At 46.9% G+C, this 27,849-nt stretch overlaps 10 protein-coding genes across 10 annotated transcripts; 7 read left to right on the top strand and 3 right to left on the bottom strand.

Moving 5' to 3' along the window:
* Window positions 1–642: 642 nt before the first annotated feature.
* Window positions 643–2,182, bottom strand: PEX2_097970 (uncharacterized protein; the record flags this gene model as incomplete). The annotated part of the gene is made up of 4 exons (XM_016747067.1): window positions 643–1,341; window positions 1,401–1,503; window positions 1,562–2,034; window positions 2,099–2,182. The coding sequence occupies 4 exons, from the start codon at window positions 2,180–2,182 to the stop codon at window positions 643–645; spliced, it is 1,359 nt and encodes a 452-aa protein (XP_016598416.1).
* A 1,099-nt stretch (window positions 2,183–3,281) lies between these two features.
* PEX2_097960 (acetyl/propionyl/methylcrotonyl-CoA carboxylase subunit alpha) lies at window positions 3,282–5,770 on the top strand (the record flags this gene model as incomplete). The annotated part of the gene is made up of 5 exons (XM_016747066.1): window positions 3,282–3,433; window positions 3,488–3,686; window positions 3,747–3,844; window positions 3,901–5,527; window positions 5,720–5,770. 5 exons carry the CDS (start codon window positions 3,282–3,284, stop codon window positions 5,768–5,770), a joined length of 2,127 nt encoding a protein of 708 aa, XP_016598415.1.
* A 1,076-nt stretch (window positions 5,771–6,846) lies between these two features.
* Window positions 6,847–8,165, top strand: PEX2_097950 (uncharacterized protein; the record flags this gene model as incomplete). The annotated part of the gene is made up of 4 exons (XM_016747065.1): window positions 6,847–7,288; window positions 7,350–7,419; window positions 7,475–7,900; window positions 7,985–8,165. The coding sequence occupies 4 exons, from the start codon at window positions 6,847–6,849 to the stop codon at window positions 8,163–8,165; spliced, it is 1,119 nt and encodes a 372-aa protein (XP_016598414.1).
* Window positions 8,166–9,051: 886 nt separating this feature from the next.
* PEX2_097940 (uncharacterized protein) lies at window positions 9,052–10,125 on the top strand (the record flags this gene model as incomplete). The annotated part of the gene is made up of 1 exon (XM_016747064.1): window positions 9,052–10,125. The coding sequence occupies one exon, from the start codon at window positions 9,052–9,054 to the stop codon at window positions 10,123–10,125; it is 1,074 nt and encodes a 357-aa protein (XP_016598413.1).
* Window positions 10,126–10,407: 282 nt separating this feature from the next.
* On the top strand, window positions 10,408–11,652 carry PEX2_097930 (uncharacterized protein; the record flags this gene model as incomplete). Its single annotated transcript, XM_016747063.1, has 1 exon — window positions 10,408–11,652. One exon carries the CDS (start codon window positions 10,408–10,410, stop codon window positions 11,650–11,652), a length of 1,245 nt encoding a protein of 414 aa, XP_016598412.1.
* A 3,977-nt stretch (window positions 11,653–15,629) lies between these two features.
* PEX2_097920 (ester cyclase) lies at window positions 15,630–16,055 on the top strand (the record flags this gene model as incomplete). Its single annotated transcript, XM_016747062.1, has 1 exon — window positions 15,630–16,055. One exon carries the CDS (start codon window positions 15,630–15,632, stop codon window positions 16,053–16,055), a length of 426 nt encoding a protein of 141 aa, XP_016598411.1.
* Window positions 16,056–18,750: 2,695 nt separating this feature from the next.
* On the bottom strand, window positions 18,751–19,752 carry PEX2_097910 (uncharacterized protein; the record flags this gene model as incomplete). Its single annotated transcript, XM_016747061.1, has 1 exon — window positions 18,751–19,752. The coding sequence occupies one exon, from the start codon at window positions 19,750–19,752 to the stop codon at window positions 18,751–18,753; it is 1,002 nt and encodes a 333-aa protein (XP_016598410.1).
* Window positions 19,753–20,573: 821 nt separating this feature from the next.
* Window positions 20,574–22,510, top strand: PEX2_097900 (uncharacterized protein; the record flags this gene model as incomplete). Its single annotated transcript, XM_016747060.1, has 2 exons — window positions 20,574–20,618; window positions 20,669–22,510. The coding sequence occupies 2 exons, from the start codon at window positions 20,574–20,576 to the stop codon at window positions 22,508–22,510; spliced, it is 1,887 nt and encodes a 628-aa protein (XP_016598409.1).
* A 1,881-nt stretch (window positions 22,511–24,391) lies between these two features.
* PEX2_097890 (uncharacterized protein) lies at window positions 24,392–25,872 on the top strand (the record flags this gene model as incomplete). Its single annotated transcript, XM_016747059.1, has 2 exons — window positions 24,392–24,500; window positions 24,560–25,872. The coding sequence occupies 2 exons, from the start codon at window positions 24,392–24,394 to the stop codon at window positions 25,870–25,872; spliced, it is 1,422 nt and encodes a 473-aa protein (XP_016598408.1).
* A 621-nt stretch (window positions 25,873–26,493) lies between these two features.
* PEX2_097880 (MARVEL domain-containing protein) lies at window positions 26,494–27,258 on the bottom strand (the record flags this gene model as incomplete). Its single annotated transcript, XM_016747058.1, has 1 exon — window positions 26,494–27,258. The coding sequence occupies one exon, from the start codon at window positions 27,256–27,258 to the stop codon at window positions 26,494–26,496; it is 765 nt and encodes a 254-aa protein (XP_016598407.1).
* Between the last annotated feature and the right edge of the window lie 591 nt (window positions 27,259–27,849).

Raw genomic sequence — 27,849 nt, 5'->3', positions numbered from 1 at the left:
TCAAAGTGGATGAAAGTGATGAATACCCAACAACACCCCCAAAAAAAAAGAAAAAATCAACAAAACAAAACAACAAAAAAACAAAAAAGCAAGATAATGGAGGAAATCCAAGGCAAAAGGGAAATTGGAGAAAATTGGAGAAAATTGGATTCAATCTATGTACGGGGTACTCTTTCCAGCTGGTTGTATTTATCCCACAGGGTTTTCTTCCAGCTGGTTTTAACGAGGCCTCGAATTCATGTCGGAGGAGATGAATATTGAGTTCTATTTTTGTATGGAATGAGGACAACTGATGTGTGGAAGGTGTTATTGGAAAGCCTGAGGGAGGGCATGGCACCTCTCTTTCGGACTTTCCAGCGACAAATTCAAAGAATTATATAGTTGTTACTAAATGGTTCGGGGGAGGGCATGGCACCTCTCTTTCGGATTGTATGGTAACCCAAGACAATCAAAATTAAATTTAAGATCATTACTTACATTCTTTATATACTATGTTGTATTCTAGAAAGGCAATCATTATGTAGTAGCGTTTGATAGAAGAGGTCTCTTGCTTGGGAATATATTTGTGCAATTTGAAAGCTAGTCGCTGCGCTGGTATAAACTTCAAATCTTATGGTGATAGTTGACTCAATTCTCTTCCAATCAAATCTTGCAGTAAAGTTCCCAGATACCTGAGTATCCCAACCAATCCAAGAACAACTCATTGAGCCCTTGTCGCAGAAGTTCATCCCCCATATAGTACTTTCTTGTCTTCTCCCGCACAGCGGTTCCAAGGGCACTCTGAAGAGGTTTTCCTAGCCGGATTGTTTCGACGGATCTCAGGAGGTCCATCCAATAGACACTCTCAGGCTGCCACCGTCGTTCATCATCTGCGGCTGATGCAAGTTTCTCGAAATCCGGTAGTGATTGAACAGTCTCCCAAATTCTAGGTGCATCATAGTATGGCGGTCTGCCATACTTCCTCAAAACTCCCTGAGTATATTCGGGATCAACCATCTGTCGAGAGGTTCGTTGTAAATAATCAATCTGCTGATCAATCAGATTTTGTATATCCTTCCTCTCTTGGACGGGGTCTTCTTCTTTCTCTATCTCGTCGAGATAATGGGTGAGCTCATCTCTCAATTTTCGCAAGCGGTATCGTGTCCATTCAGGATAGAGAGACTTTGTATCCGCATAAGGGCGAATGTTGGTAATATAGCTGGAGTCGTAGACGTTTGGCATTGTAGAACGGTACGAAGTGATGGTCGATATCCGCTCCTTCACACCTTTTGCCCGGGCAGCCAGATGACAGACTTCGCCACCTTGAAGCATGACAGCATGACCGATTTGGGGACCCTCAACCTTTACAGGGTTTGGTTAGTGAGGATATTTCAGTTTCAATCGGACGAATTTCTACACACCTTCTGTGCCTCCCCGTCTCCCTTTTTGATATATGTCTCGCCTCCAATCATACCCTCAGTATCGCTCAGCATCAATACGCAAACGTAAGGATACGAGTCATAGCTTTGGTCCAGTTAGTATTGTCAGTGCTATAAGCAAGGTGGCTAGGGGATGAACCTACTGCCACGGAATGATAGAACTAGCATCTTTCAAAGGGTCATAAGCTCGGTCTTCTGGACTCAACTCAATTTTTTCTAACGCGGGCTCAGGCTTGAGATTACTGGCCATTTCTGCGATGGTAGTGCCTTCAACTTGAATATTGGTGTGCCCTATTTCCGTTGGCATCACCACCTCCAGAGGTACACCGACTGCTTCAGAGACAATCCTCATTGTCTCGGGGTGTGTCCAAAAATCTTTGACAAACTTTGACTGTTTCGCCGCATCACGGAGGACCAAAGTTCCTGGGAATGGCGAGCTGGCACACTTGTCTATAACATCCTTTTGGAACAGGGCCCTTCGGTAGGCTCTGACACCTTCGGCTGACAACAATGGAAATGGCACTGTTCCTGCAATGGGTGATGCGGTTGCACTCTGATTTAGACGGAGGTCTTCCATTGTAAATTTCTTTGAAGGTGGGGTGTAGTTCAGGTGCACCTGTTGGATGTGTTCTTAGAGGTGAAGTTTTGGATAAAGCTCGAAATTGTCTAGATTAACATACTTTTGGATCAAATACATCTTCCTTGATAGGGATTGGGGAAGACTCCCAGATATATTGCTTCAGCACGCTGAAAGGATTCATCATGGGCATAATATGTTGACTAGGTATGTAGCCAGTACTTGAACGAGGTAATCGCCGTTGACTTTCAAATTTAAAAACAATAGTTATGATCTAGGAGCTAAAAAAGACACAATTGCAGCTTAAACACCTCCTTTAATAGTCGGTGTAGCCAAAGCTATAGTTACTCGGCTTGGACTGACTCACCTGGATAGTGCGCTACACCAGATAAGCCATTCCTATACAGGAAGGTCTGTCCGGGGCATATCACCGGGATCCATTAGTGTTATCGGATCGCATATCCGCGTTTGAATGCTTTCTGCTCTTATTAAAGCGTGAGCTGGCACTCGAGATTGCCCTCGTGAGTAGTTAGTTTACTATTATTCCATACCCCTGCAGGACAAGACAAGAGATAGATCGACGGTTCTTTGTATCTTTCGAAATGAAACTCAAAAAGCTTATCGCAGTCTTGATTTCGCATTATCTTACCAAATTTGACTCTGGATAAGTTGGAAGCCTGAGACTCGTCAGTTGGACATCTGAGATGTGAGTCCACTAAACCATAACATAAAATCTCTATTTGTGGGATTGTCAATACCTCCAAGTTTCACAAGATTGAAGCATGATGTTGAGACTGCAAAGTAAGAGAGAGAAGATGGAGGTATGGTTTTACTCATAGACGTCTTTTCTAATATATCTAGCATAGAAAGCTATATAGTTGCTTTTAGTCAAAGGAATTGTGCGTCTTAAGTAATCCACCCCAGAATCCAAAACCCTCGATTTCCCCATGGAGGTTTCAACAATAAAGTATTCCCCGTAACCACTCTTTTTCTTGGTAAGCAGGTACCATTTGTTTTACCCACTTGACCAGCCATGGAGAATTTTGGCAGACATCAACTGGGAGACCTCGTGACCTTCCATTTCTCAAAGCGGCTGATTATGTCACCCCCTCGGCTTTCCCCGCAATCTCGCTTTGCGTCGGCTTAACAAGAGCTTCTCCAAACCCTTGAGCATTTCCCATTCTCTACTTTATCCCTTCGAAATACCCTGATTATGTTTATACTGTGATCCAAATCACTTTTTGTAAAGACCCAATTACAGCTGGAAAGGCTGTTCTCCCACCGTCATGACCCTCTCATCCCTTCTCCGCATTACTCCCCGCTTAACCCCGACCACGGCCCGCAGAACATCGCGAGCTATATCATCGGCCACTAACACATCAAATACACCCAAATCGTTGGACTCGATTCTTATAGCCAATCGAGGAGAAATCGCTTTGTATGTTAAACACTTAATTAAGTGAAATTGGTGGTGCTAACTTCGACATGCTAGACGAGTTGGACGCACTGCTGCAGAGCGTGGGATCCGCGTAACAACACTCTACACTGACCCGGATAGCCGAGCTCAACATGCCTTGAGCTCCCCCTTCGCCTTCAATTTGGGGTCTGTGTCGGCGTACCTCGATGGCGATAAAATCATTGAGATTGCAAAGAAAGAAGGGTGTCAAGCAATACACCCTGGTTACGGCTTTGTAAGTTGGTTGTGCATAGTTGAATCCTAGATAGGATACTAACTCGGGGCCGATACGCAGTTGAGTGAGAACTCTGCATTTGCGCAAAAATGTACCGAGGCCGGGCTGGTCTTCATTGGCCCGCCGTATAAGGCTATTGAGGATATGGGTGATAAGAGGTACGTTCGTTACGCTATTTGAGTGTCCACTATACTTACCAGATGTGCCCTATTAGTCGCTCTAAAGAGATTATGACAGCTGCCGGTGTGCCATGCGTCCCAGGCTACCACGGACATAACCAAGACCCAGCCTTCCTCGAGGAGCAGGCGGACCAGATAACATACCCGGTGCTTATCAAAGCCGTCAAAGGAGGTGGTGGAAAGGGCATGCGTATTGCCAGTTCCAAGGCGGTGTTTCAAGCCCAGCTTGAGTCGGCTAAGTCAGAAGCCATGAGCTCATTTGGAGATGACAATGTGCTGGTCGAGAAGTATATCACTACACCGCGGCACATCGAAGTCCAGGTATTTGCAGACAAGCATGGTAACTCCGTTGCACTAGGAGAGCGAGACTGCAGTATTCAACGGAGACACCAGAAGGTTCTAGAGGAATCTCCGGCGCCTCATCTCCCTGATGCAACTAGAAAGGACCTTTGGGCAAAGGCACGGTCGGCTGCAGAGGCCGTCGGCTACGAAGGTGCCGGTACTGTGGAGTTCATCTTTGATAATGACTCTGGGGACTTCTACTTTATGGAGATGAACACACGACTCCAGGTCGAGCATCCTGTGACTGAAATGGTCACAGGACAGGATCTTGTCCACTGGCAGATTTTGGTGGCTGAAGGAGCTAAGCTGCCCCTTACGCAAGAGGAAGTGGAAGAGCGTATCGCCCAGAGTGGCCATGGAATTGAGGCGCGAATCTATGCTGAAAACCCAGAGCAAGGGTTTATCCCTGACTCAGGCCGTCTACTCCATGTGCGAACACCGGCTACTTCGGATGACATCCGCATTGACGCAGGCTTTGTGGAAGGAGACGAGGTATCAGCCCACTATGATCCCATGATCTCCAAGCTCATTGTGCGCGGTGCAGATCGTGAGGAGGCTCTCCGCAAGCTGGCTGCTGCCTTGGAAGAGTATGAAGTTGCAGGACCCGTGACTAACATAGAGTTCCTGAAAGCCATCTGCAAGAGCCCGGATTTCATCGCCGGTGAGGTCGAGACCGGCTACATTGAGAAGCACCGCGAAGAGCTCTTCCCCCCAAAGAAAATTGAGGAGGAGGTGCTGGCGCAGGTCGCATTGGCCTGTCTACATCGTGACATCGTCTCCGGGGCGCGATCCTCAGTAGGCGTTGCAGGTTCAACGGTCGGGTTCACTCCTAGTTACCAAGAGCGACAGTTGTCATTTACCGAGACTGGTGGCCCAGGGTCTACAAACGGCTCCACGTTTAGTGTGCGAGTGCAGCAGACAGCAGATGACACATTTAATGTGGAAGTCGGCGGCCGAGTCTTCGAGCAGGTGGTGAGCCACCTGGATCCAGCGTCGCACATTGTTACATCGTTTTTCGCGCACACCCGGTTAGATACAACAGTGATTCGAGACGAAGACACTATTATCGCATTCCAGCGTGGAACCCAGTACCGACTCACGGTGCCTCGGGCTAAGTGGATGGAAAAGGCATTGGGGCTGAAGGATGTGACAAACAGCGTCTTGGCCCCGATGCCGTGTAAAGTGCTGCGGGTGGAGGTGCAAGCAGGAGATGTGGTGGAAAAAGACCAGCCATTGGTTGTTATCGAGAGCATGAAGATGGAGACGGTGATTCGCAGTCCACAACAGGGCACCATTGCGCGGGTCGTGCATAAAAAAGGAGTAAGTCACGCGCCTTTCCCCCTGACTTTGATCTAGAATTCCCCGGACCCGCGTGATATCATTTTTGTTTCATTTGAATCTTTTGTTTTGATTTTTGCGCCCCTGGTTGTCTGCCTGGGCCGCTCTTTTATTTCCCTGCGGAACTCAAAGCTGGAGATCTTCAAGAATAACTGACTAACATATATTTTACAGGATCAATGCAAAAGCGGAACACCGCTGGTGGAATTCGCCGAGTCCGAATAGAGTGGGAATATTTTCCAAGGATGACACACAAATGTGGAGTTACAATATCAACATCGATCTCGTCTTACAATTATACACGATTAATGACTGCCGATCCGGTGAAAGGAAAGAACGTAGAGACAGTATCAGATTAAATGAATAGTAAAATAGTAAAATAGTAAAATTGTAAATATTAACTGCAAACTCACGATGGTCCACAAAACCGGGGTCAACGGGGGTAACGGGGTCAAGTCCCCACATAAACCCAGGTCCACTATTTACCCCAGACGTCTTTGATTTACTTCAGATGTTGGATTCGAGATAAACTTGATATTCGACTGTTCCCCCCTGTAACTGACCTTATATGAGACCTATTTATTCACCGACTTATCTCACATACGCAATACTACTCGGTGGCAAAATGTAAACTGCATGACACAAAAATGACCACACAGTCAGGTCAATCAGAGCTCTCCATTGGCCTGCAGCAAATGCGGCCGCGTTGTCCCTGGAGTGCAGAAAGTGACTAGTCCTTTTATCAAATGTAAATAAAGAGAGCAGATTATAGGCAAAAGTATAAGATACGTGTAGTTCTTCTAAGGCTAGAATCCAGCACTAAATATTGAGAGACAGATTCGAATGAGAAAGGATGATCTTAAGATACACATGTAGCACAAAGTATATTCCGTACTTCAATAAAATGATAAACAAAAGTACTCCATGCATAAATGATGCCGCGAAGCTGGTAACCGCCGATCTGACATCACGGTCTGGCCTTTTGTTTTGGATATTTTCAAGCTATATGATTTTAAATCAACAAATGAAAAAATCTCCTTCCATTCAATAGACCCACGTCTACTATCCATTGGCTTGTTTCGCCGCAATTGTTGCATTCTCCAGCCCTTGAGCCCTGAAAAAAAAGTCAGGTCCGATGACCTGCTTTGTTTCATACTCTCACCCCTCCCCCGGATAGATTCTTCCCTCTCCTCAATTCCCATTCCCTTGAACTTGATTTTCCCGCACATATATTGTACATCGCATCTCTCCCAACCTCATCCCACCACAGCTCCAGTGCATCTGAAGCTGTGACCTTCAAAATGTTCAAGCCAACAGTCGCACGCAATGCCATTAAGGCTCTGAACACCGCTCGCCCTGCCTTTGCAGCTAGTCACTCAAATACAGGCTTCACCCGTCCTCTCTCATACACTGCCTCACTCGGAAAGAAGAAGAGCAATGACCCCGCAAAGGACCCCGTCCTCTCTGCTACGACCAAAGCCCCCGAGGGTGCTTCTAGTGAGAAGGAGGGCCAGTTCGCTCGTACTGATGAGAGCGTACAAATTGAATATCCTCCCGACAGCGAGATGCCCACTCAGCCCGTAGCCCAGGGGCGCGGCGGCATGCATTTCAAGCGTACTCTGGCTCAGTTCTCACTTGAGAAGAAAGTTAGCGTGGTGACTGGTGGTGCTCGTGGCTTGGGTCTGGTCATGGGCCAAGGCCTTGTCGCATCCGGCTCAGATTTGGCTATCATTGATCTTAACAGTATGTTCTACAACACTTTTAAATAATCCGAGCAAATGATTGATCCTAACATCTACCCCAGAGGACGAAGCCGAGTCTGCAGCTGCCTCGTTGATTGAACAGTTCCGCAAGGAGAATCCAGGTCTGGACGAGTAAGTCTCCATTGCCATATCATTCCGGCTCACTCCGGACGCTAATTCCAAACAGCATGCCCAATGTCACCGCCCATTACGCGGATGTCGCCAACCCCGACTCCGTGAGCAACGCCATGGCCGAAGTCCTGGCCAAGCACGGTCAGATCGATAACCTGGTCACCTCGGCCGGCTTCACAGAGAACTTCGAGGCCATCAATTACCCCTTCGACCGTATGCAGAAGCTATGGGGTGTCAATGTTGACGGCACATACCTCTTCGCCATCAATGTTGCTAAGCACCTGATGGAGCGCAAGGCGCCCGGTAGCATCGTGATGATCGGCTCTATGTCCGGCGCCATTGTTAATGTCCCCCAGCCCCAGGCTCCGTACAACGCTGCGAAGGCTGCTGTGCGTCATCTTGCTGCTTCACTCGCTGTAGAGTGGGCTAGCCATGATATCCGTGTTAACTGCATTAGCCCTGGCTATATGCTTACTGCTTTGTGAGTACCCCAACGTGGACGACGAGATACATCTGAGTAGAGAAATCCTCGAAGGAATTTTTGCTAATGTTGTCTGTCATTCAGAACTCGCAAGATCCTCGACGAGAACCCCCAGCTTCGCGACCAATGGATATCTCTCATCCCCGCCGGCAAGATGGGTACACCAGAAGACCTAATGGGTGCCGTGACCTTCCTACTGAGTGATGCCTCCAAGTACGTCACTGGAGCGGATCTCCGCGTGGACGGTGGCTATACCGTAACCTAAGCCACGTTATCTGGAGCGCTATTCAATCTCTCTTTATGATTTCCCTGTTGCATGATACTAGCCTTTCTTTCAGACATATGAAAAATTACCCTTTGTTTTACCCCCGTTTCTAAACCTTATTCTAAAAATAATATTTTATTAGTTTAGATCATTTAGAATCAATTACTAGTTATCTCTCTATAATACGTTTAAAAATTCGAGAAAGCGCGTTATTTAGATAATTTATAAATTACAGAAGTTCACATAGAAAGTGGTAGTAATCCTATCTAGATCCTAGACATATATCTAGTGTTAAAATATACTTTCTCGTAGTATCTCGACCTCTTCTGATCGGATTTTGTTTAAGTTTGAAATGTATACTTATATAGCTATGACAATTATAAATTCTAAAAATTTAAACTCTATATAATAAGTAGAAGCTTAGAATACAGCGATTACAAGATGCTTAGTAACCCCCCTTAATAGGCTTTAATGGGGGCCTTATGGGCCCCCACGAATGGGCTGTGGGTTGGGTCGGGTTTCGAAGGTAGGGCCTATAGCCCAGTACGGGTTGGACTTTGGGCCTGAGGTCCGGGCCCATTTATGGGCTTTGCGGAAGTCTACTCCTAACACCCGATTACACAATTCATATTCTCTATTAACCAGTGCATTCTACGGGACTAGACTACTCATATTATAACACTGCTCTTTGAACGCTTCTCATAGAAAAGCATCTGGGTCTGGAAAGCTTACAGTCCAAGGACAAGGAAATTCTCGCATGTTCTGATTTCCTGTTTAAGCGCCATGAAGTCACCTGATGATGAAGCATAGTATCTGCCCCTCGTTCAGCTGAGAGTCAGAAGAAACCCTACGCCACAAGTCACCAACAACGAATGCCACACTAACTATGCCACCAACATCTTACTATGGGATCAATAATGGGACCCAAATAGGTAATAACCATGGCACAATCACGACAGAATTCCACGAGTCCAAGCGACCAAAGACCTCTCACCATAAAGGCTTGCCTGCCCCACGACACGATCAGTACACCATCGCTTGGATTTGCGCGCTGTACATAGAGATGGCAGCAGCTCAGGCAATGCTGGACGAGACTCACGAAACCCTGCCTGCCCATGCGCACGATAGGAACACCTACATACTAGGAAACATCAATCGACATAGCGTCGTCATTGCGTGTTTACCAGAAGGGCAGTATGGAACAAACAACGCAGCGATCGTCATGACAAACATGAAGCGGACGTTCACAGCGATTCGCGTATGTTTGATGGTTGGGATTGGCGGTGGTGTGCCAAGCAAGGCTGATATACGTTTGGGTGATATTGTCGTCGGAACAAGGGTTATGCAATGTGATCTTGGGAAAATTCTTAGAGACGGACAGCTTCAGCGAACGGCGATTCCTAGAATTCCTCATCAGTTGCTTGGAACGGCTGTGTCTACCCTCCGTTCAAAGCATGAACTAGGCCCTAGCCGAGTCCTATCTATCTTACAACAGAAACTAGAAGGACAATCTGCGTATTCTCGCCCGATTTCACCGGATCGTCTGTTCTATGCGACCTATAATCATACATCTCCAACTGATAGCTGTGATGGGTGCGACCATTCAAAGCTAGTCCCACGAAGCACACGGATGTTGGCCGAAGCAAGGATCCATTACGGCGCAATTGCCTCCGGGAACCAAGTCATGAGGGACGGCGTAACCCGGGACAACATTGCTCGACAGCTAGATGTCATATGTTTTGAGATGGAAACTGCTGGGCTGATGGACATCCTCCCATGTCTCCCAATCCGGGGAATCTGCGACTACTCAGACTCTCACAAAAGCAAAGAATGGCAGAGATATGCAGCAGCGACCGCGGCTGCATACGCAAGGGAATTGCTTGAGGAGTTACCTGTGACTGAATCGCATACAAGCATTGTCTCCACGACTGTTTCTTGTAAGAACGAATACCAGCCTTAGGACTCATATTGACTCACCATTGCTCACACCAGACGTATAGATCAATATTCATCGCACGAACACAGACAGCGCTTACTACATTCTTTCAAGTTCGAGCAAATGGATTCCCGAAAAACGACCATCAAACAAGAACAGAAAAAAACGTATCGCTGGTTGCTCAACCACCCCTGTTACGAAGCATAGCTTGATCCCGCAAGATTAACACAAAATCATGGCTTTTTGTGGATTAGTAGCAAGCCCGGTGCTGGAAAGTCGACAATCATAAAATTCGCATACTCCAGCATGAAGGGCAAGGCGCGTCACAAGCACGCTATCACTGCCTCCTTTTTCTTCAACGCTCGGGGTGACGGCTTAGAAAAATCGATCTCGGGGATATATCGATCATTACTGGTTCAACTACTTAAAGGGTATACCGACCTTCAGGTTGTTTTAGACGATTCCGATCTGCTTCCCCGAAGTCAAAATGATTGCCCTTGCTTAAATGTTCTGAAGCAGCTATTTGCCAATGCTGTTTGCTCCCTCGGTCAACGCTCATTTACCTATTTTATCGATGCTCTCGACGAGTGTAATAAACAACAAGTTGTGGACATGGTCCAGTACTTTGAAGATCTGGCCGAACAATCCACAGCAAAAGGGGTCCCATTCCGAACCTACTTTTCGAGTCGACACTATCCATACATCGTCATTCAACGGGGTATCCGACTTACACTAGAGGATCAATCCGGTCATGCAGAAGACTTGACCACCTACGTCACAAGCCGCCTAATAATCAAAGAACCCACGCTTATCGAAGAACTGCAACCACTAATCCTCAGTAAAGCTGCTGGTGTTTTCATGTGGGTTGTCTTAGTTGTTGATATTCTTAACAAGGAGTATCGACGGGGTAGAATGGCTCTAAGGATGAGACTCGCGGAAATACCCAGTGATCTGAGCGAACTGTTCAAAGATATCTTAAGACGTGACAATAAAAATACAGAGGCCCTCCTGCTTTGTATCCTCTGGATTCTTTACGCAAAAGATCCTTTGCGACCGCAGGAGTTCTATCATACCCTCTGGTCTGGTTTGTCTCTGAAGGGTTTAGTCGATGACCGAATTCCAGATGTCACCGTCCTAGGTACTGGTACTGGCGTTAACAGATTTAGCACATATATCATTAGCTCCTCAAAAGGACTTGCCGAGACCACAAAATCTAGCCAACCTAGAGTTCAGTTCATCCATAAGTCTGTCCGAGACTTCCTTATCAAGGACAAAGGTCTGTATAAATTGTGGCCTGAGCTTGGATTTGACTGTGAGAGCCTAGGCCATAAGAAACTCAAACAATGTTGCAGCCTCTACATGAATAATACCTTGATCTGTACATCTGTTAGCAGGCTGCCGTTAGAGTCTAACTCCAAGTGCCGGAAGGAAATCTCAAACGAGTACCCGTTCTTACAGTATGTCAGTCAGAATATCCTCTACCATACCAACGCTGCGGCGAAAGCTATTCCCCAAGAGGCATTTCTGTCTTCGTTTCCTATCCCTAACTAGACCAATATCAACAACGTTTTTGAAAAGTTTGACAGTCGGAAATATACGCTAAGTACAAGTTTGATTTATATTCTAGCAGATAAAGGATTCCCGGAGCTCATCCGGGCAAGGCTCAAAGAGGATTCCCAAATTCACATCTTTAGGGAGAGATATAAGTACCCCTTGTTTGCCGCTTTGGCTAATAGCAACAAAGACGCTATTACTGCTCTTTTGAACTCATCCTCAAGTATTTACAACGGAGTCGACATTACAGAGGGCCTCAACCATAGGAAAGACTTAAAAGAATACGAAAGTCGAACACCACTATCTTAGGCTGCACAAGGTGGCCGAACAGGCATTGTCAAGCTACTTTTGCAGACGAGACTAAGCGATAATAACATAGATAGGGGGGGGCGAACACCACTTTCACGGGCCTCAGAAAATGGCTTTAAGAAAGTCGTGATTCTTTTAATCAACAAGGGAGCCGACGTCAACACCAGCGACAGCGATAGATAGACACCGCTTCAGTGGGCCTCATTAAATAGTCACGAGGCGGTAGCGAGGCTTCTGATCGATAAGGGAGCCGATATCAATACTAGCAATAAAGGTAGATAGATACCGCTTCAGCAGGCCTTATCGAATAGTTATAAGGTAGTAGCAAGGCTTCTAATCGATAACGGAGCCGATATCAATACCAGCAATAAAGGTAGATAGATACCGCTTTAGCGGGCCTCATCGAATGGTTATAAGGTAATAGCGAGGCTTCTAATCGATAAGGGAGCCGACATTAACACTAGTAATAAAGATGGATAGATACCGCTTTAGTAGGCCTTATCGAATGGTCACAAGGCGGTAGCGAGGCTTCTAATCGATAAGGGAGCCGACGTTAACACTAGCAATAAAGGTAGATAGACACCGCTTCAGCAGGCCTCATCGAATGGTCACGAGGTAGTAGCGAGGCTTCTAATCGATAACGGAGCCGACATCAACACCAGTAATAAAGGTAGATAGACACCGCTTTAGCGGGCCTCATCGAATGGTCACAAGGCGGTAGCGAGGCTTCTAATCGATAAGGGAGCCGACGTCAACACCAGCAATAAAGGTGGATGGACACCGCTTCAGCAGGCCTTATCGAATAGTCACGAGGTGGTAGCGAGGCTTCTAATCGATAACGGAGCCGACATCAATACCAGCAATAAAGGTGGATGGACACCGCTTCAGCGGGCCTCATCGAATGGTCACGAGGCGGTAGCGAGGCTTCTGATCGATAAAGGAGCCAACATCAACACTAGCAATAAAGATAGATAGACGCCGCTTCAGCGGGCGTTAATAAATGGCCACGAGGTAGTAGTAAGGTTTCTGATCGATAAGGAAGCCGATATCAACGTTAGCGATAGCGTTAGATAGACGCCGCTTCAATATGCCTCAATAAATGGCCACAAGGCGGTAGTAAGGCTTCTTATCAACAAAGGGGCCCACGTCAATACCAGGGACAAACATGGATGGACACCGCTTCAGCGGGCCTTATCGAATGGTCACAAGGCGGTAGCGAGGCTTCTGATCGATAAAGGAGCCGACGTCAACACTAGCAATAAAGATAGATAGACGCCGCTTCAGCGGGCGTTAATGAATGGCCACGAGGTAGTAGTAAGGTTTCTGATCGATAAGGGAGCCGATATCAACGTTAGCGACAGCGTTGGATAGACGCCGCTTTAATATGCCTCAATGAATGGCCACGAGGCGGTGGTAAGGCTTCTTATCAACAAAGGGGCCCACGTCAACACCAGGGACAAACATGGATGGACACCGCTTCAGTGGGCCTCACTTTTTGACCACAAGACGGTAGCGGGGCTTCTCATTGACAATGGAGCTCAAGAAGAGCGGCAAACTAGTAAGTTAAGCAGACTTCCGACCTCCACTTTCTACATCCTGTTCTCTCAGCCTGCTGGCCCGGCCGCTGAACTTCTCTACTCCTTTTATCATAAGGCATATACGTAACAGTTGGATCTTATTGTCTGACACTTTACAGCTGTTGAAATTGAGGACAAAGGAAACTTCCAAGTTTGATTGGGTAAATTTGTTCAATCATAACAACCGGATTTCTTTTTCCTGATAAGACGTACATTACCTCTTGAGGCACGGTTCAAGTCGACCGAAATGGCATTCATCATCCGCCATTCCTACAAAGGGACACTTACAGCATTATATCTAGTGGTAGAACATTGCTGGGATGGGAAGCGGAGGGCCAAAATATGAATCCCTAGATAGGCTAGATACTTGAATAACACACACGTGTTACATAGCAGTTCCTGCTTCACGTGTTTGATTGCCTCCCAAAACGATCTTTTGGCACATTCTAACTCAATGTGCGTTGCGAGGTTTGCGTGACCTCGCGGCGGCTCGGGAGAGTCGGGACGCTGTGCTATCGCGGGTAGCAGGCTTCCGAAAGGATTTATTGCGGGAGTATGCATTGGCCGCACACACGGCGGAAAGCTGCCACCTTGATAGTACAGGCCCCGAGATGGGGGATCCTGGGGAGCTGCACCTAGATGTGTGGATCCCTCGTTTTCTCCCATGGCCTCAGAAAAGGACCTCTTGCGTCTTTGAAGGGTGACCTCATCTACGGAAATAAAGCTGCCATGATCCGACGGAGCTCTCTCAACGAGAAGCGGCGCACGGATTCAGAATCACAGAAGAAATGTTGATAAATGTTCCCTCGCGGGGTCGGTCACAGCAATATATCCAGAGTTCAAAGGACTCAATTGACTCAACTCAACTCAACTACGAGATACTAGGCTGGGTACTCTCGTTGTATAGACCTTAAACAAGCAAGACCGGCCCAAAAAGTCCCTCGTATCCATCCCACTCTTTTAGAGATCTCTTATATCGGACTGTAAGACCTCCTTCGGAGTGGCGACGACACCATTACCGGGGTGGCAAAGGGAGCTTTTTCGTGAGGTTTTACTTGTGTTCATATCTAAGGCACCAACCACAGCAACAAGGAGATTAAGCACACTTCATTACCTTGCACCTAGCTGATTGCTGTTAGTATCGGTAGGCGGACCAACCTGACACTATAGAAGAAGACCTAGCTACCAACGGAGGGCTAGATGGTTTAAATGTAAGATGAGTAGACTCCTTTAGTGACGCTGTGAGTAAAAGGGTCAATCAGCCAAATAAGACTGGATTATTCGCGAAAATCCATCTATAGGATCTTTAAATTGGCAGATTATAGGCTTCAACAATATCCATTGATTTCGGCTAGAATACGGATTAGCTGAGGCTGAGTAAACTGCCCAGGTGTTTCGATTGATATTTACTCGGCTAGCGGCACCATGTGCAAAGCTTGCAAACTGTGTAAACATACCAAATAGCGGGGCGGTTTTTGAGAATTCCGGGTTATAATGTCCGTTTTTGGTATAGCCGCTTATGCATACCATGCAAAACATATAAACATACAAACACACAAACATACAAAACCAGAGCCAAGCCCAGGAACTCCGAGTTGCCGCACGCTTATTGGCTAAACTCCCTTCCATGCAAACATCATAAACCTCAAAATCTAGTTTCCCGATGTATGTATCATACTTTCGAACATGTAGTTTAAGATATAAATTTGCCTCGATTTCCAGAAATATTCCAAGACCCAACAGGTAACTTTACTTCAAACTCAAACTTATTGCAAGCAAAGGTAAATTTCTGCCGCCCTAATGCTTAATGCCTGCTTAACCCCCGGCCCCCCAAGCGGTGCCTTCGAAGGAGTCTAAATTTCAATCCACAACATTTGGATTCAGACCGAACCAATTGTGGTGGCTAAAGTCGCCGGGGGGTATTATTGATCGAATTTAATTTCGTGTTTACTAATTCTTCGTCCCCGAAGTTTGGCCAAGACTAGAGATTTCCACTTTTCCACTTGATCAGATCGGAATCACTACATGTGAGTCGAAGTTGGAGTCATTGTTCTGTAAAAAAATTCTAACGTATCCCCAAGCAACAAAATGGCTCGCACCCTACTACAAAGGATGGAACGATTCGTTGAGTTCATCAATTCAGGCGATGAAACAATAGGACAAGAGGTGGTTTCCGAGTCAGCCGTGTTCCACGTTCCATTTTCAGATACCCCGCTGCAAGGATTGCCTGGATACATGCAAATTCTCGGCATGATGCGCTCGGCCTTTCCAGATATCCAGTGGACACTCGACGATACAGTCATCGAGGACAATAGAGTTGTAGCGCAGTTTACTCTGCGTGGAACTCAAGAAGGCGAATTCTTTGGTGCTCCGGCTTCTGGAAAGAAAATCCAGGCACGAGCTATGAATATCTATCGATTCACAGATGGAATGATTGTGGAGGAGACTGGGTTGCCTGATTTGTTTGGGATAATGCTCCAAATTGGGGCCGTGAGCCCACCGGTTGCTCATTAGGCAATCGACACGGTGCTTCGAGGATATCACTCTGTGACACAACATTTTATATACTAAGTGTGTACTAGTAAGCTAAATACAGATTGCGTAGGGCGATACGACTAGCTGTAACAGCAAATGCCTGAGCTCACGTGCTATTCCAATAACCTAAAAAGACCACAATATCGAAGCTCTCGAAGCTCTCGGCCCGAAAAGTCCCCCGTATTCATCCCACTCTTTTAGAGATCTCTTATATAGGACCTTCGGAGTGGCGACGACACCATTACCGGGGTAGCAGAGAGAGCTTTTTCGTGAGGTTTTACTTGTGTTCATACCCAAGGCACCAACCACAGGAACAAGGAGAGTAAGCACACTTCATGAGCTTGCCCCGAGCTGATTGCTGTTAGTATTGGTAGGCGGTCGCCTCTCGACTCATTGTTTGAAAACTCACCTACTCGATTCTTGCCCGATGGCTAGGACAGACGGTGTATGTTGTTGTCTTTGTTGGGGTTATCAGTATGGTTTTGTCGCACTCCTCCCACCACTCTTTCGCGAAAGGTGCTCCACAAGTTGTGTAGGTTCGAATACCGACATAATTTCGCGCTCCTGTGACGTTGTAAAGCTTTTCGGTACAGTTGGCCCAGGAAGTAACGTGCGTTATCACGTTGCCAGTGCATTCGCCAGAGTTACACATGTCGACTACAGGTCGCGCAGCGAATGGCGTTGGTAAATATACGACTGAGACTTTTGTCCTGGATGAAATATTTAGACGCTATTCAAAGGGTCGTGGGATGGGAAAACACTTACTTCGGAGTGATAGTAAGGGTGATCTGGACCAAGTTGAGCACTGCTCTCAAAGCCCTTTATAGCGTGTGCAGACGAGGCTTGTGCATCTGATAGCCTTGGGCCCCTCCGCACTGGCAAAAGACTAATGGACTGAAATCCAATTGAACACCGCCACGTCGCCGCAGCCAGTAGATAGGGCGAACCCCACTCGCCCATCATACAATTTCTAATATTAAAAGTATGCCTTGCGGCTGAAAATATAATCATTAATGTGGGGGAAAAATACAGCGTATTTTACCACTCGACAACATACAAAACCCAATGTACTTGTATAGTGCCTAGAGGCCCCATATCTAGTCTGACAATTAATTCTAGAAGCTGCTAACAAGATTGTTATCCCAATTCGGGATCGATTGATATGCGCGAATCACTCAATACGGCATCGACCGAGGCTAGGGGCGTGTGCGGTATCTTGGCTATTGGTTCATATCACTGGGCTGTGCTGTCAAATATTCATCGAGTGGGTGGAGAGGAACTGGAGAGACCGACGATAACGACAACAACGGGCGCCACGCTAATCGTGACTAGGCAACCGGGTGCTATTCTGTGGCACCAGGGCTGTGCAACACAACCTCAGCTGGGGCGGACAGAGTCGAACATGCGGCGTTGAGGCTATACCGGTACTTGGCAGATTAGATATTGTGAAGGATGGCAATCTTTGCCATTTGAGGTGCATTGGCATATTCGTGACCTCGTGTTGCCTTAATTCCCGCCTAGCTACTATACACCTCTTCTAAAAGATCCATGGCACTCGACCAGTCGCAATGTATTGCTAGGGTCTTGGCCAAAGCTAAACGTGCTGCGTTGGACAAATTTGTTAACTTGAAATGTTGCCAGCAAGCGATGTGCTTAAATAGGCCCTTAACCCACCAGATAGGTCTCCCAAATAGGTGCTCCTTCCTCTTCCAATATCAAACCCACTCCAGTTTTAACTATTCTTCAAGAGTCAAAGCTAAGGCTTGATTACCACGATGTCGCAATGCTTTAGTGACGCGAATGGCCAGTGGTGGATTACAGAGTCCGTATGGCTGACATCCGCCGCCGACATCCTCGCTGCTTCTGCAGCAATTCGATCGGGAGAGCCGGGGCCGTACGGGTGCCAAAATCAAAACGGCGTGCTGTCTTATTTTAAAAACCAGACACGACGAGCAACCGATAGCGATGTCACTCAAGCCCTCAGTACGAGGAATCGGGAACAACGAATTCAAATGCTCTTTGGAAGCGAGCAGTCAAACACCACTTTCGATGATATTCTGTCTAGATGAAGCCGCTAGTTTACTATGCGATCGACGAAGAAGGCTATCTGTTTATTAGCGCTACTCCCAGGCTATCAGTTGCAGAAATTCAAGAGATTTGAGGGAGTATCCATCTTCACTGCAACACTTGAAGATGGCTTTGATTCACTGATACACATGGATTTTAACTTGGCATTGCCCTCCAATTAAGAACATGAGCCGATCATTATTTGAATCTATGTTTTTCGCTTTTGAACCAGTCCATGTTAGGAGAAGATCTGATATAGCTGTTGACTTCTTTACGCCTTATTCAAAGTGTGTTTGCAATTTTATATATGCTAGCTCAAATTCGATTACAATTTCAAAAATGATACATCATCAGTAAGGATTGAAAAAAGGGGCGCAGATTCATTTGTGTTTGTTCTTTTGACTTTTAGTAACCCATTAGTCTCGGTTTATATCGACCAATGAATATTGTTGCTAGCTTGAGTTTATGGCCACTTTCAGAATTGTTCAGTTGAGTCGTTAACCATAACGAAAGATTGAAAAATAGTATCAAATCGACTTCTGGTGATACCTTGTGTCCCGAAATTACTACCTACACTTTACATATGGACATCGGTCTCCACCCCATCCTATTGCACCTTGGAAAATACATGCTTATATTTCAACAAAGCCTCTCGGAACGAAACGGGCTTCCGTCCTGTGAGTAGTTCAACAGCGTTGCTAGTCGTGGCCATATAGCCGCGCGCGACCATCTCACCACAGCACAAAAGATCATCCACACAGAGTTTTATGGGAAGCGACGATGGCTCTGTAACGGAAACTGGAAGTCCACGCCTAACCCACCATTCCCTTAATTCACCGTCCGGCATATCGACAAGCTGTCCCTTCACCCCGAAGCTGATGCAGATCCAGTCGAATACCTCCTTGTCTGTCACAGCCTGGGGGCCCGTCACATTATACACAGTGTTAGGCTCACCACGGCCCAAGAGGAGAGCAGCAAGTACTCTACCACAATATTCACGAGAAACATAGGCACCATGGCCACCGTGTGAGTTGAAAAGCCACCGGGCCTCAGGAGTGACACTAGATTCTTGGGCATCGTGTGGGTTGCAAAGCAACTGGTCTCCGCAGAAGTTCCAGGAGGGAGCGAAATAGTTGGGAATATTGTCTATGTAGAGATAATCACGCTGGATGTTGTAATCCAGCCCAGAAGCAATGATGAGAGCCTCAGTTTGTTTATGGTCTCGAGAAAGGAAGGGTAAGTCATCCACAGGAGCGGGGTCGTCGGCGCCCACAAAGGAAGTATAGCAGATTCGCCGCACGCCGCATGATTTGGCAGCGTTTATCACATTCCGGGCTTGCTCATGTCGACGTCCAAAGGCCCAGGTCGATATTAGATTCACCGCATCTGCGCCAGCAAAAACTTGCTCGAGGCTGTTCACGTCGTCGTAACTGGCTTCGGCTACCTGAACTCCTTTGGCTTCCCATGATTCAATGGTATGGCCGGGGAGCTTTTTAAGATTCGAAATAGTGAACACCAAAGTACTGTCTGGGGGGGCAATTTCCAGTGCATATGATGCTGCAACGCTACCGATGTTCCCACCGACACCGGTCAGGACGTACTTGGGCATGTTGGTTATAGTTTCAATTACTGAGATACTTTCAGGTCTCATAGAGCAGAAGACACTTGAAGCAAATTCGACCTAATAGTAAATGCTCAGAAGGTAGCTAGCTAGTTAGTTATAGGGGAATGAGAACTTTTAGACTGGTGACGTTAGAGTGCCGATAATTGAAGCCGAAGGCTAGTTTTCCCTCGGCTGGGGAAGATCATCAGCTAAAAACTTCCAATCTGGATGACTGCCGAAGAAGTCCATCAGAAGACGGCCACTATTCCTAATCGGATGATGAGGGCAGGTCCACTAGCTCAGGTGACACTTGGTAAGGCCCGGGGCCCCGGGAGTCATTTGGCTTACATAATTATAAGGTGCCGCGAGGGTGGCTCCAACTATCGTTATCGCCCAACTAAAGACACCGAGGACTTGTTTAGCCACTGTGCCAGCTCTACGGCGTTTAAGACTGACCCAACTATCTTGCCCAGTCAATTCTACGCTCTGTACCTCAGTGACCATAACCGACTATGCACTTCTGAATGAGGCTCTTGGTAATGTTGATGCCTGACAATTTTGGCGTCAGTATGGGGGCCAGGGATCCCCCACTAAGTTGCCGTCTCCTGAGTCCTGACAAGATACGGTAACCCATCTTTCGAGATGTTTTCCCACCTCTTGATGAGGATCTTTTCTTTCCCTTGCAAATATCGCTAAAGCATCGCTTTCTTTGCTTACGGGCCATGTCCCACCCAGTTGGGCTTACAACATAGTCTTTCAACGCGTTCAACACTTGCGCAACTGGGATAGCCTGGCTAGGGCATCAACCAGATCTACAGCAGTCGACCATGGATAAGCTTCCACCGGAAATTCTTCCGCTGATTTTTGCGGAAGTCTGTTTGCCTAGTTACTTAACTCCCGGCTCTGCTGACAATCATTCTAGATTTGGGATCTGTACCCTGAAAGTCTACGAGGCTTGAATACAGTCAATAGAATATTCTACGACACGGCTGCGCATTTTCTATATGAAACTCTTACTGTTCGGTTTCAAAGTAATCAGGAGTATGAGCAAGCCGTTGCGAATGTGTTGACTCTCCCAACCAATGCCAACTGGTACAAGCACACCCGGCGGCTTGACATTGTCTGTGGGCCAAGAGGGTTGCAGCTGAGCTCCAACCGCAAGAAAGCGATGGGTGAAATTCCCATTCCAGAAGATTATCTCAATTTCGGCCTGGTGACAAAAGCCCTGCCGGAGTGTGATGACTTTGCTATTCCGAAGTGGGAACTGCTAGTCTCATTGCTTGCCAAGATACAGCATCTAGTGGAACTTAACTACGCGGTTGCGAATATGTTTCCACAAGCCTTACTGGAAACCTTGCATCAGCACCATCCAGCATGCAAACTCAACATTCACGACTTTCAACTCTCATATCTCTTCTCGAAGAAGTCCGATGATGCTTGCGAGATGGATCTTATCCAGTCCCCGTGTCTCCATGGAATTCGTTTTACCCACTGGCGCGAAAGCGGGTATACCAGACAGGAGGAGTTAGCTGCCGAAAAAATCTACAAGATTATGTCTATCGCTCCTAATCTCAAACATTTCTATGTTGACATTCAGCCGCCGGACCCGTTGGACTATCGTCTTTCCAAGGCCATTGCCAAAGGACAAGGGCTTGATTCATCAACTATGCCTTTCAAGATGGGCGAACTGCAGTCACTATCATTACGATTCAGGTTGTCAAAAGAGAAGGTCCTTCAAGAAGCGAGTCGACATACAGACTTTTCTAAACTACAGTCACTTGATCTGGATTTTGTTACAGACGATGAAATTCCAAGGGCAATTGCCTCGACATATTCTTTCCGTAACTTGCGGAACCTATCTATCTTCATTGTCATCTCATTGAGTAAAGAAGCAACGCAGCTGATGTTTGACTCAATCAATCCATTGACTTATTTGGAGATCAAAAGTTATTTGAATTCCAGTCCCATTGAGAAGATTCTTATGCGTCACGGTCCGACGTTGCAAGGGTTGGTGCTTCTTCTCGCACCCGGCCGTAATCGCCCGGGGACTCCGATGCCAAACGGGGGTTTCGCGGAACAGGTGTTGAGATACGCTGAGCTCTGTCCCCGTTTACGGAACTTGCACATTGAAACCCACCGCACAGTCGGAAATGAAGATGAAATACGGCTTTATGAAGCTTATGGACAATTCCCTTCCCTGGAATCCCTCATCCTGGATATGGAATGCACTGTCTTCCCCGATCCATCAAATGATTCAAGGCTTGTTGAGACGCCCGAGGTGGTTAAAACAGCATTCAACCTAATACTTGATCCAGCTCTATGCCTTGCAATATGGGATAGAATTGCATCAACCCAGAAATCCGGCCGGCTACGAAAATTAGAGCTTTATCCCCACTCTCGCCGCAGCCTAGATAGGGGCGCTATTTCCAATTCGCTCAGTATTGTGACTAGTCTGAAACGAGCATATCTTGTGCGACGAAGGATCTTTGACAAACAAGAGCTCCCTATTATCGTTGAAATCAACGTGACAGGTTGTTTGCCGAAGGGCCCTCTTAGGCGTCCTGGGTGGTTCGAGGCAGTGCCCCAACTTGACTACGCATTTGGACGCGATAAGCATCAATTCTATAAAACTTGGCGGTCTAAATGGTTGATGCTTCCGCTGCAAAGACTTGCTGTTGATCTTTTGGCCAACAGGCGTAAGAGGACCCGTGAGGGTGGGGATGGTGGGCGTGAGATGAAGCTAGCTCGTACCACTGCGCAGTGATGTGAATAATGTACATAGTGTATGGTGCAATGTTTGAAGGGATATCTGAAATAGCTTTCCGAAACACGGCGTACATTTTTATCCCACCGGATATACTCATCTCACTCACCTGGAACACGTTGTACCCTCCTCTTGCCAGTTAGAGCCCCATTCCTCTCTACTATCACTCCCGAATTACTATACGCTTCAATCGTGGGAAGTTAGCTTATGTTACTACTAGTGGAGGTAACGAGGGGGTGTTTCTCATGGTGGACAGGCTTTTGCTTTTCAGCTATTGCGAGTAATTTAGTATACCCATGTATGGATAGAAGCTATAGCTACTGGAACTGTCTAGGGCTTATAAATTGGAAGTTAAAAATGACCAATTTGGAGATCCAACCTCCGGAGAACTGTAACAACTGTGGATGCCAAATTTAAATAGAATGATGGTCTTCCGCTTTTGGCAGTTTCTCTACTAGACTACTTCAAACCTATGCGGGACGTAGTACTCTTCTCGAGATTCAGTACTTCTATATCTATAGGGTACAATGATAAGATTTCCAAGAATACTTTTTTTACTAAGGATCTTCTAGATCGTTTGCAGTGGATTTACAGTGGAGAAACGTGGAGAAAGTACGCCAGACCCAATCACAACTTTCCCCGGGTTTTCTCCGCATACCGCATACCTGAGGGATGCTTCCCAATTGGATGTACCGAATCAAGGGGCATGTGGATGTGCATGTCACCTCGGCAAAGCTCCTTGATTTGCTCTGAAGGGTCTTCCCCAGGTGGTATTGGGGATGTGCTGTGTCATATTTAGAAAGTCGGCCGCTGATAGGGCTGTCTCTGCTACACCCCTGCTTGCAAAAAGACGCGCAATTTGGAATGTAACGACGACGAGGTGGTTTTGGACCTATCCACTTATGTTTCCTTGGCTATACATAGAAAAAACTCTTGCACAAAGTATGTTTTTCTTCTCCCATCTTCATATACACCACACCTCAAAAGACATCTAAAAATACATCTTAAACCACTAATTAAAAAGACCAGCTAAAAACACATACAAGGCCGCATAAGTGGTCAGATATTCTTGTTGGTCTTATGCAGTACTTTCTTATTTACAGTGGTTGAGTAGTAGTTCTTTCTCCTACATAATATAGAGACTTCACGTCTATAAGAGTATAGGAACGGTGAAGCCTAATACCGGCCCGTCCTGGTGATCCTGGAGAGCAAGACGAAGTTCGAGAAATTAGAAGATTTTTAGGACTAAGGAGAGATCTAAGATAGATCTACGGAGAAGAAGAGGGGAGATTTGGAAGATCTATTTGGTCCGGTTTTGAATCTAAGGGGGTCGGTCCCCCCACCTTGACCGCTACAGGCAAGGGCGAACCCTGGGGTACTACATTCCTCAAATTCTTTGTCTTTCTAAAACTTCTCTACTTTTTTCTTTTTCGATTCCTTTGTGGAGTGTGGAGTGCATGAAGCATTTACAGTCATGATCTTCGTGCCTAACCCTCAGTTGAGCATGTTTGAAAGCTCTAACTGATGTGGTACACCAGCTTCAAGTTCAAACCTTGAATATCTTGGAGCTTCAAAGTCTCGACTTGCCACTTCAAAGTAGTACCGGGAAGAATAACCCGAGAACAATCCTCTGTTCGAAGCTCACTCCTCGAGCTCTTTTTCTTTTCCTCTTTTTTTGCTAGCGTTCTGTTTGTGCTAAATACAAAGGATGAAATCGAGCCTTGACTTTACATCAGCACGACTGGTCCACGCGCCGCTCAGCAGTATCACTTGAATTCGACCCCTCATCAGTCTTGCCGATTCTCACGTCATTCATCTTATATCTCACCGTCTCAACATCCCGGTATCATCCCAAGCTCGACTACCCAACAAAATTTCAAGATGGAGCCAAAGCTCCCCCAAGGCCTTGTGGCTATGTCTAGTGTGTCACCTGGCGAGATCCTGGAGCAGGATACATTAAGTAATGGTATCTACAAGAACCTTTGGCAAGGTAACGTAACACTTCCCACTCCTAGTTTCGTGGTGGAGAGGCTGACTGACAACAAACAGCCTACTCGACCTCGTACCTTGCCAGCAAAGATGAGACTGAACATCGCCTAGAGCATCTCTTCTGGAGGATATGGGGCGCTAAAGGGCTCTCAAATCGCATAAACACCCGTACCCTAGATCGTCTTATCCTACGCATCAAGGCACCGGCAGTATTAGTCGGACAAAGGGTGACCGTCTCACCGTTGCCTGGGACTGGTGACAAAGAAGAAAAGGTAAACACAATTTTGTTCCACATCGCACTATATCAACCTCATGTTGACGATTCATGCAAGCCCATCAATAAAAACCAGTCAGGCTGCGCTGCTGGAGCCTGTTCTCTCCACCCAATATTGAAAAAGCCGCAGCCTTCACCAGTTGAAACACATAAAGCAACTCGGTTGCTCCTTGACACTCCCCTCGGCACAAAAATAACACTTGACCCCTCCAACTCTCCTACCGCAAGCATGGCTGATGAGCTCGCGCCCATTCCAGATCAAGTGGGCCATCAGCGTCGCAAGAATACCCAGATGGATGCCGAGTCTACTCTCATGCCAGAGAAGGTTGGAAACCAAGGTTCCAAGAAGACATCCATAGCTGGAGATTCCACTGCCATTCCCGAGAACGTGGGCCAGCAAGGTCCCAAGAAGACCTACCTTACTGCGACACGCAACGGACGAGGCCCACGCCGCCGCCCAGTCTTCAACCGCCGCAAGTCCTCGCAGACATCTATCCCGAAAACCGCACCTCCCATCCGCCGGCGCTCTGAGCCCAGCACCAAAGCTGATGGCGCCGACACTGTCTATGAAGACAGCTATGTAGAGCTGGGTCTATTGCAGCACCTCAGCTTCCGCGATGAAGAAGACCAGATCGCGCGTGATCTGGGACGTGAGATTGCTCCTGAGCCTAAGCCCGCCAAGCCGTCTGTTCCACTATTTGACGACGAATTCCTCGATGAGCCTTCTGTCGTGGAGGCCGCGAAAGCTGCGAAAGCTGCGCCAAAGACATCTCCTGTTCCTTTCCCGCGAGCTTCTTCCCTCCGGCACCCGATTTTGAGCCCCGATGACTTCTGCAAGATCACACCATCATTCAATGTTATGGAGAGCCACCTTGACATGCCTGGTGGACCGCAGCTTGTTCCTCCTGGTGACGTTGAGGGGGATTGGACGGACATCGATGCTCTTGATTCGACACTTCCTATCTTGCAGCCTTTCAAGAACTTGGTCTCGCACCATGAGAATATTGACCAAGATCTCCCGGATGTACAGCCCGCTGTTCTCCCCGTTGTCAAGGAGGCTTCTTTGCTGTCATCTGCGATGAGGGGAGTGAAGTTGTGATTTCTCACCGAGAGACAGAGCATTGACCCGGATGATCACGATTTCCCTGCGGAAGGAATATCGGTTTCGACTTCGCCGGCTCTTAACACACTGTACATTACCATGCCTGAGAGCACTGAACTGAAGATCTCGGGAATACGGGATGCTTGAAGAGGATAGCATCACAGATGCGAGTAACAATGGAATCCAAGGAGGTTACATTCGTTCATTGTATCGAAATTGATGCCCTGAGAATCCAATACAAGAAAATATCAATATGCATGATATCCAAGTGCACATTTAGAGCTTATTAGGTGTATCCTGTTTCAATATCTAAACAGTACCCGATATAAACCTCTGCGGGTGAGACTACATTCAAATTAAAGTCACCGAGTTATGTCTACCGAGTTTTGTCTCAAAAATGATCTCAATGTATTGTATTGGAAGAACGCCATCCACGAAAAGAGGCAAAACCACTATACACCATGACTCCCGAGCCCAAGTGCCATATAAAAAAAAAAACAAACGAATGCAAATGCTGTCCAACCCCCCTTTTTCATCCGATACCATCAAGGCACCTATCCATAACAGATTCCACCCAACAAGCTCACTATCAAAGCGAGCATCCGTACCCTCAAAAATCTAAATCTGCCCACCCTTCTCAGCATCAATCGCATCCCCAGGGACAGCCGACCTGCGACTCTTCAACCAGCGAATTAAAATCCAAGAAGCAGACATGACCCAGAACACCAAGTTAATAATATCGATCCAAACAGCATGGCGCATACGATTAATTTTCGACGCATCACCAAGCGCAGAAGTAGTAGTATCAGTCTTCGAACTGGAACTGGAACTCTCCACAGGATGAACACCAATATACATCTTCCCGAAGATGCCAAAGAGCGTCAACCACAGCACGGTAACAACAAACTCCCACGCAAACTGCGGCAGCAGCAGGGCAGGGCCCGGGCCAGCACCGAGCTTAGCTTTGCGCATCACGAACGGCAGGATGAGGTGGATGGCTGCGGTGATGATTGCGAAGAATGCTGTGACGAGCGCGTACACCCATTTCGAGTGCCAGGTGTGTTTCTCGGAGTGGTCGTGGTGCACGTCTTTGCCGTACATGCCCATGACCGTTAGTCCGAAGATCACTTGGAGGATGCGGAGACCGGAGAAGAACATGAAGGTGAGCTTGGCGCTTTTGCTCTGTTCTTGGGGCGGCGACTCGAAGTGCATGGTTGTGCCGGGTGTCGCGCCTGCCGGGTAGCCGCTCATTGGGTGCTGCTCTTGTGGGTAGTTTGGTGGGTAGACGCCGGCGTTCTGGTATTTTTGGAGGTCTTTCTTGGCCTTGTGTTTCTTGGCTTGGTTGAGGCCGAGTTTGAGGAGGGGGACGGCTAAGAAGGACATTTTGAATGATTTCGATTGGATTTGGTGATGTGGTGATGTAGTTTGTAGTTGGAAGAAAGTGAAAGTGAAAGTGTCAAGGTAAATGCTTCGAATATATGGCGCACAGCGCAGAGATTATATCGAGAAGTAGAGAGATGTGAATTCGAATGAGAGAATGAGACGAGTGTTCTGATATTCGGCAGACCAGATGCCAAATAAGAGGAATGAAGCTATTGTCGAGATCGTATAGCTAGATATGAGGACAAAGAGAAGGTTGCTTGTCGTATTCAAAGTGTATAATAGAAATAGAAGAGAACAAAAGAAAGAAGAAAGGATGGTAATGGAATGAAAGACGAGTCTGGTTTCCATCAAAGGCACAGCCAGGTCTGTTCTTTATATACCAGCCCTATTCTTATTCCCCGGTGCATATTCTTCAGGGCTTGAAGACAACAAAGCCCAATGTTACTATTTTGTAACAATTCTGCAGCCCAAAGATGAAACGCATCGCCTTTGAGCGCGCGGTTCTGGGGTTTCTCCACTGTGCATCTTCGTCTTTCATCCAAAGACAATAAGTCGGGGACGAGAAGATGAAACGGGTAGATCAAAATAGAA

The sequence above is a fragment of the Penicillium expansum genome (genome assembly GCF_000769745.1).
Source record: "Penicillium expansum strain MD-8 chromosome Unknown contig349, whole genome shotgun sequence".
NCBI lineage: Eukaryota > Fungi > Ascomycota > Eurotiomycetes > Eurotiales > Aspergillaceae > Penicillium > Penicillium expansum.
The sequence above is the reverse complement of the archived record's forward strand: the minus strand, read 5'-3'. Positions and strand labels throughout refer to the sequence as shown.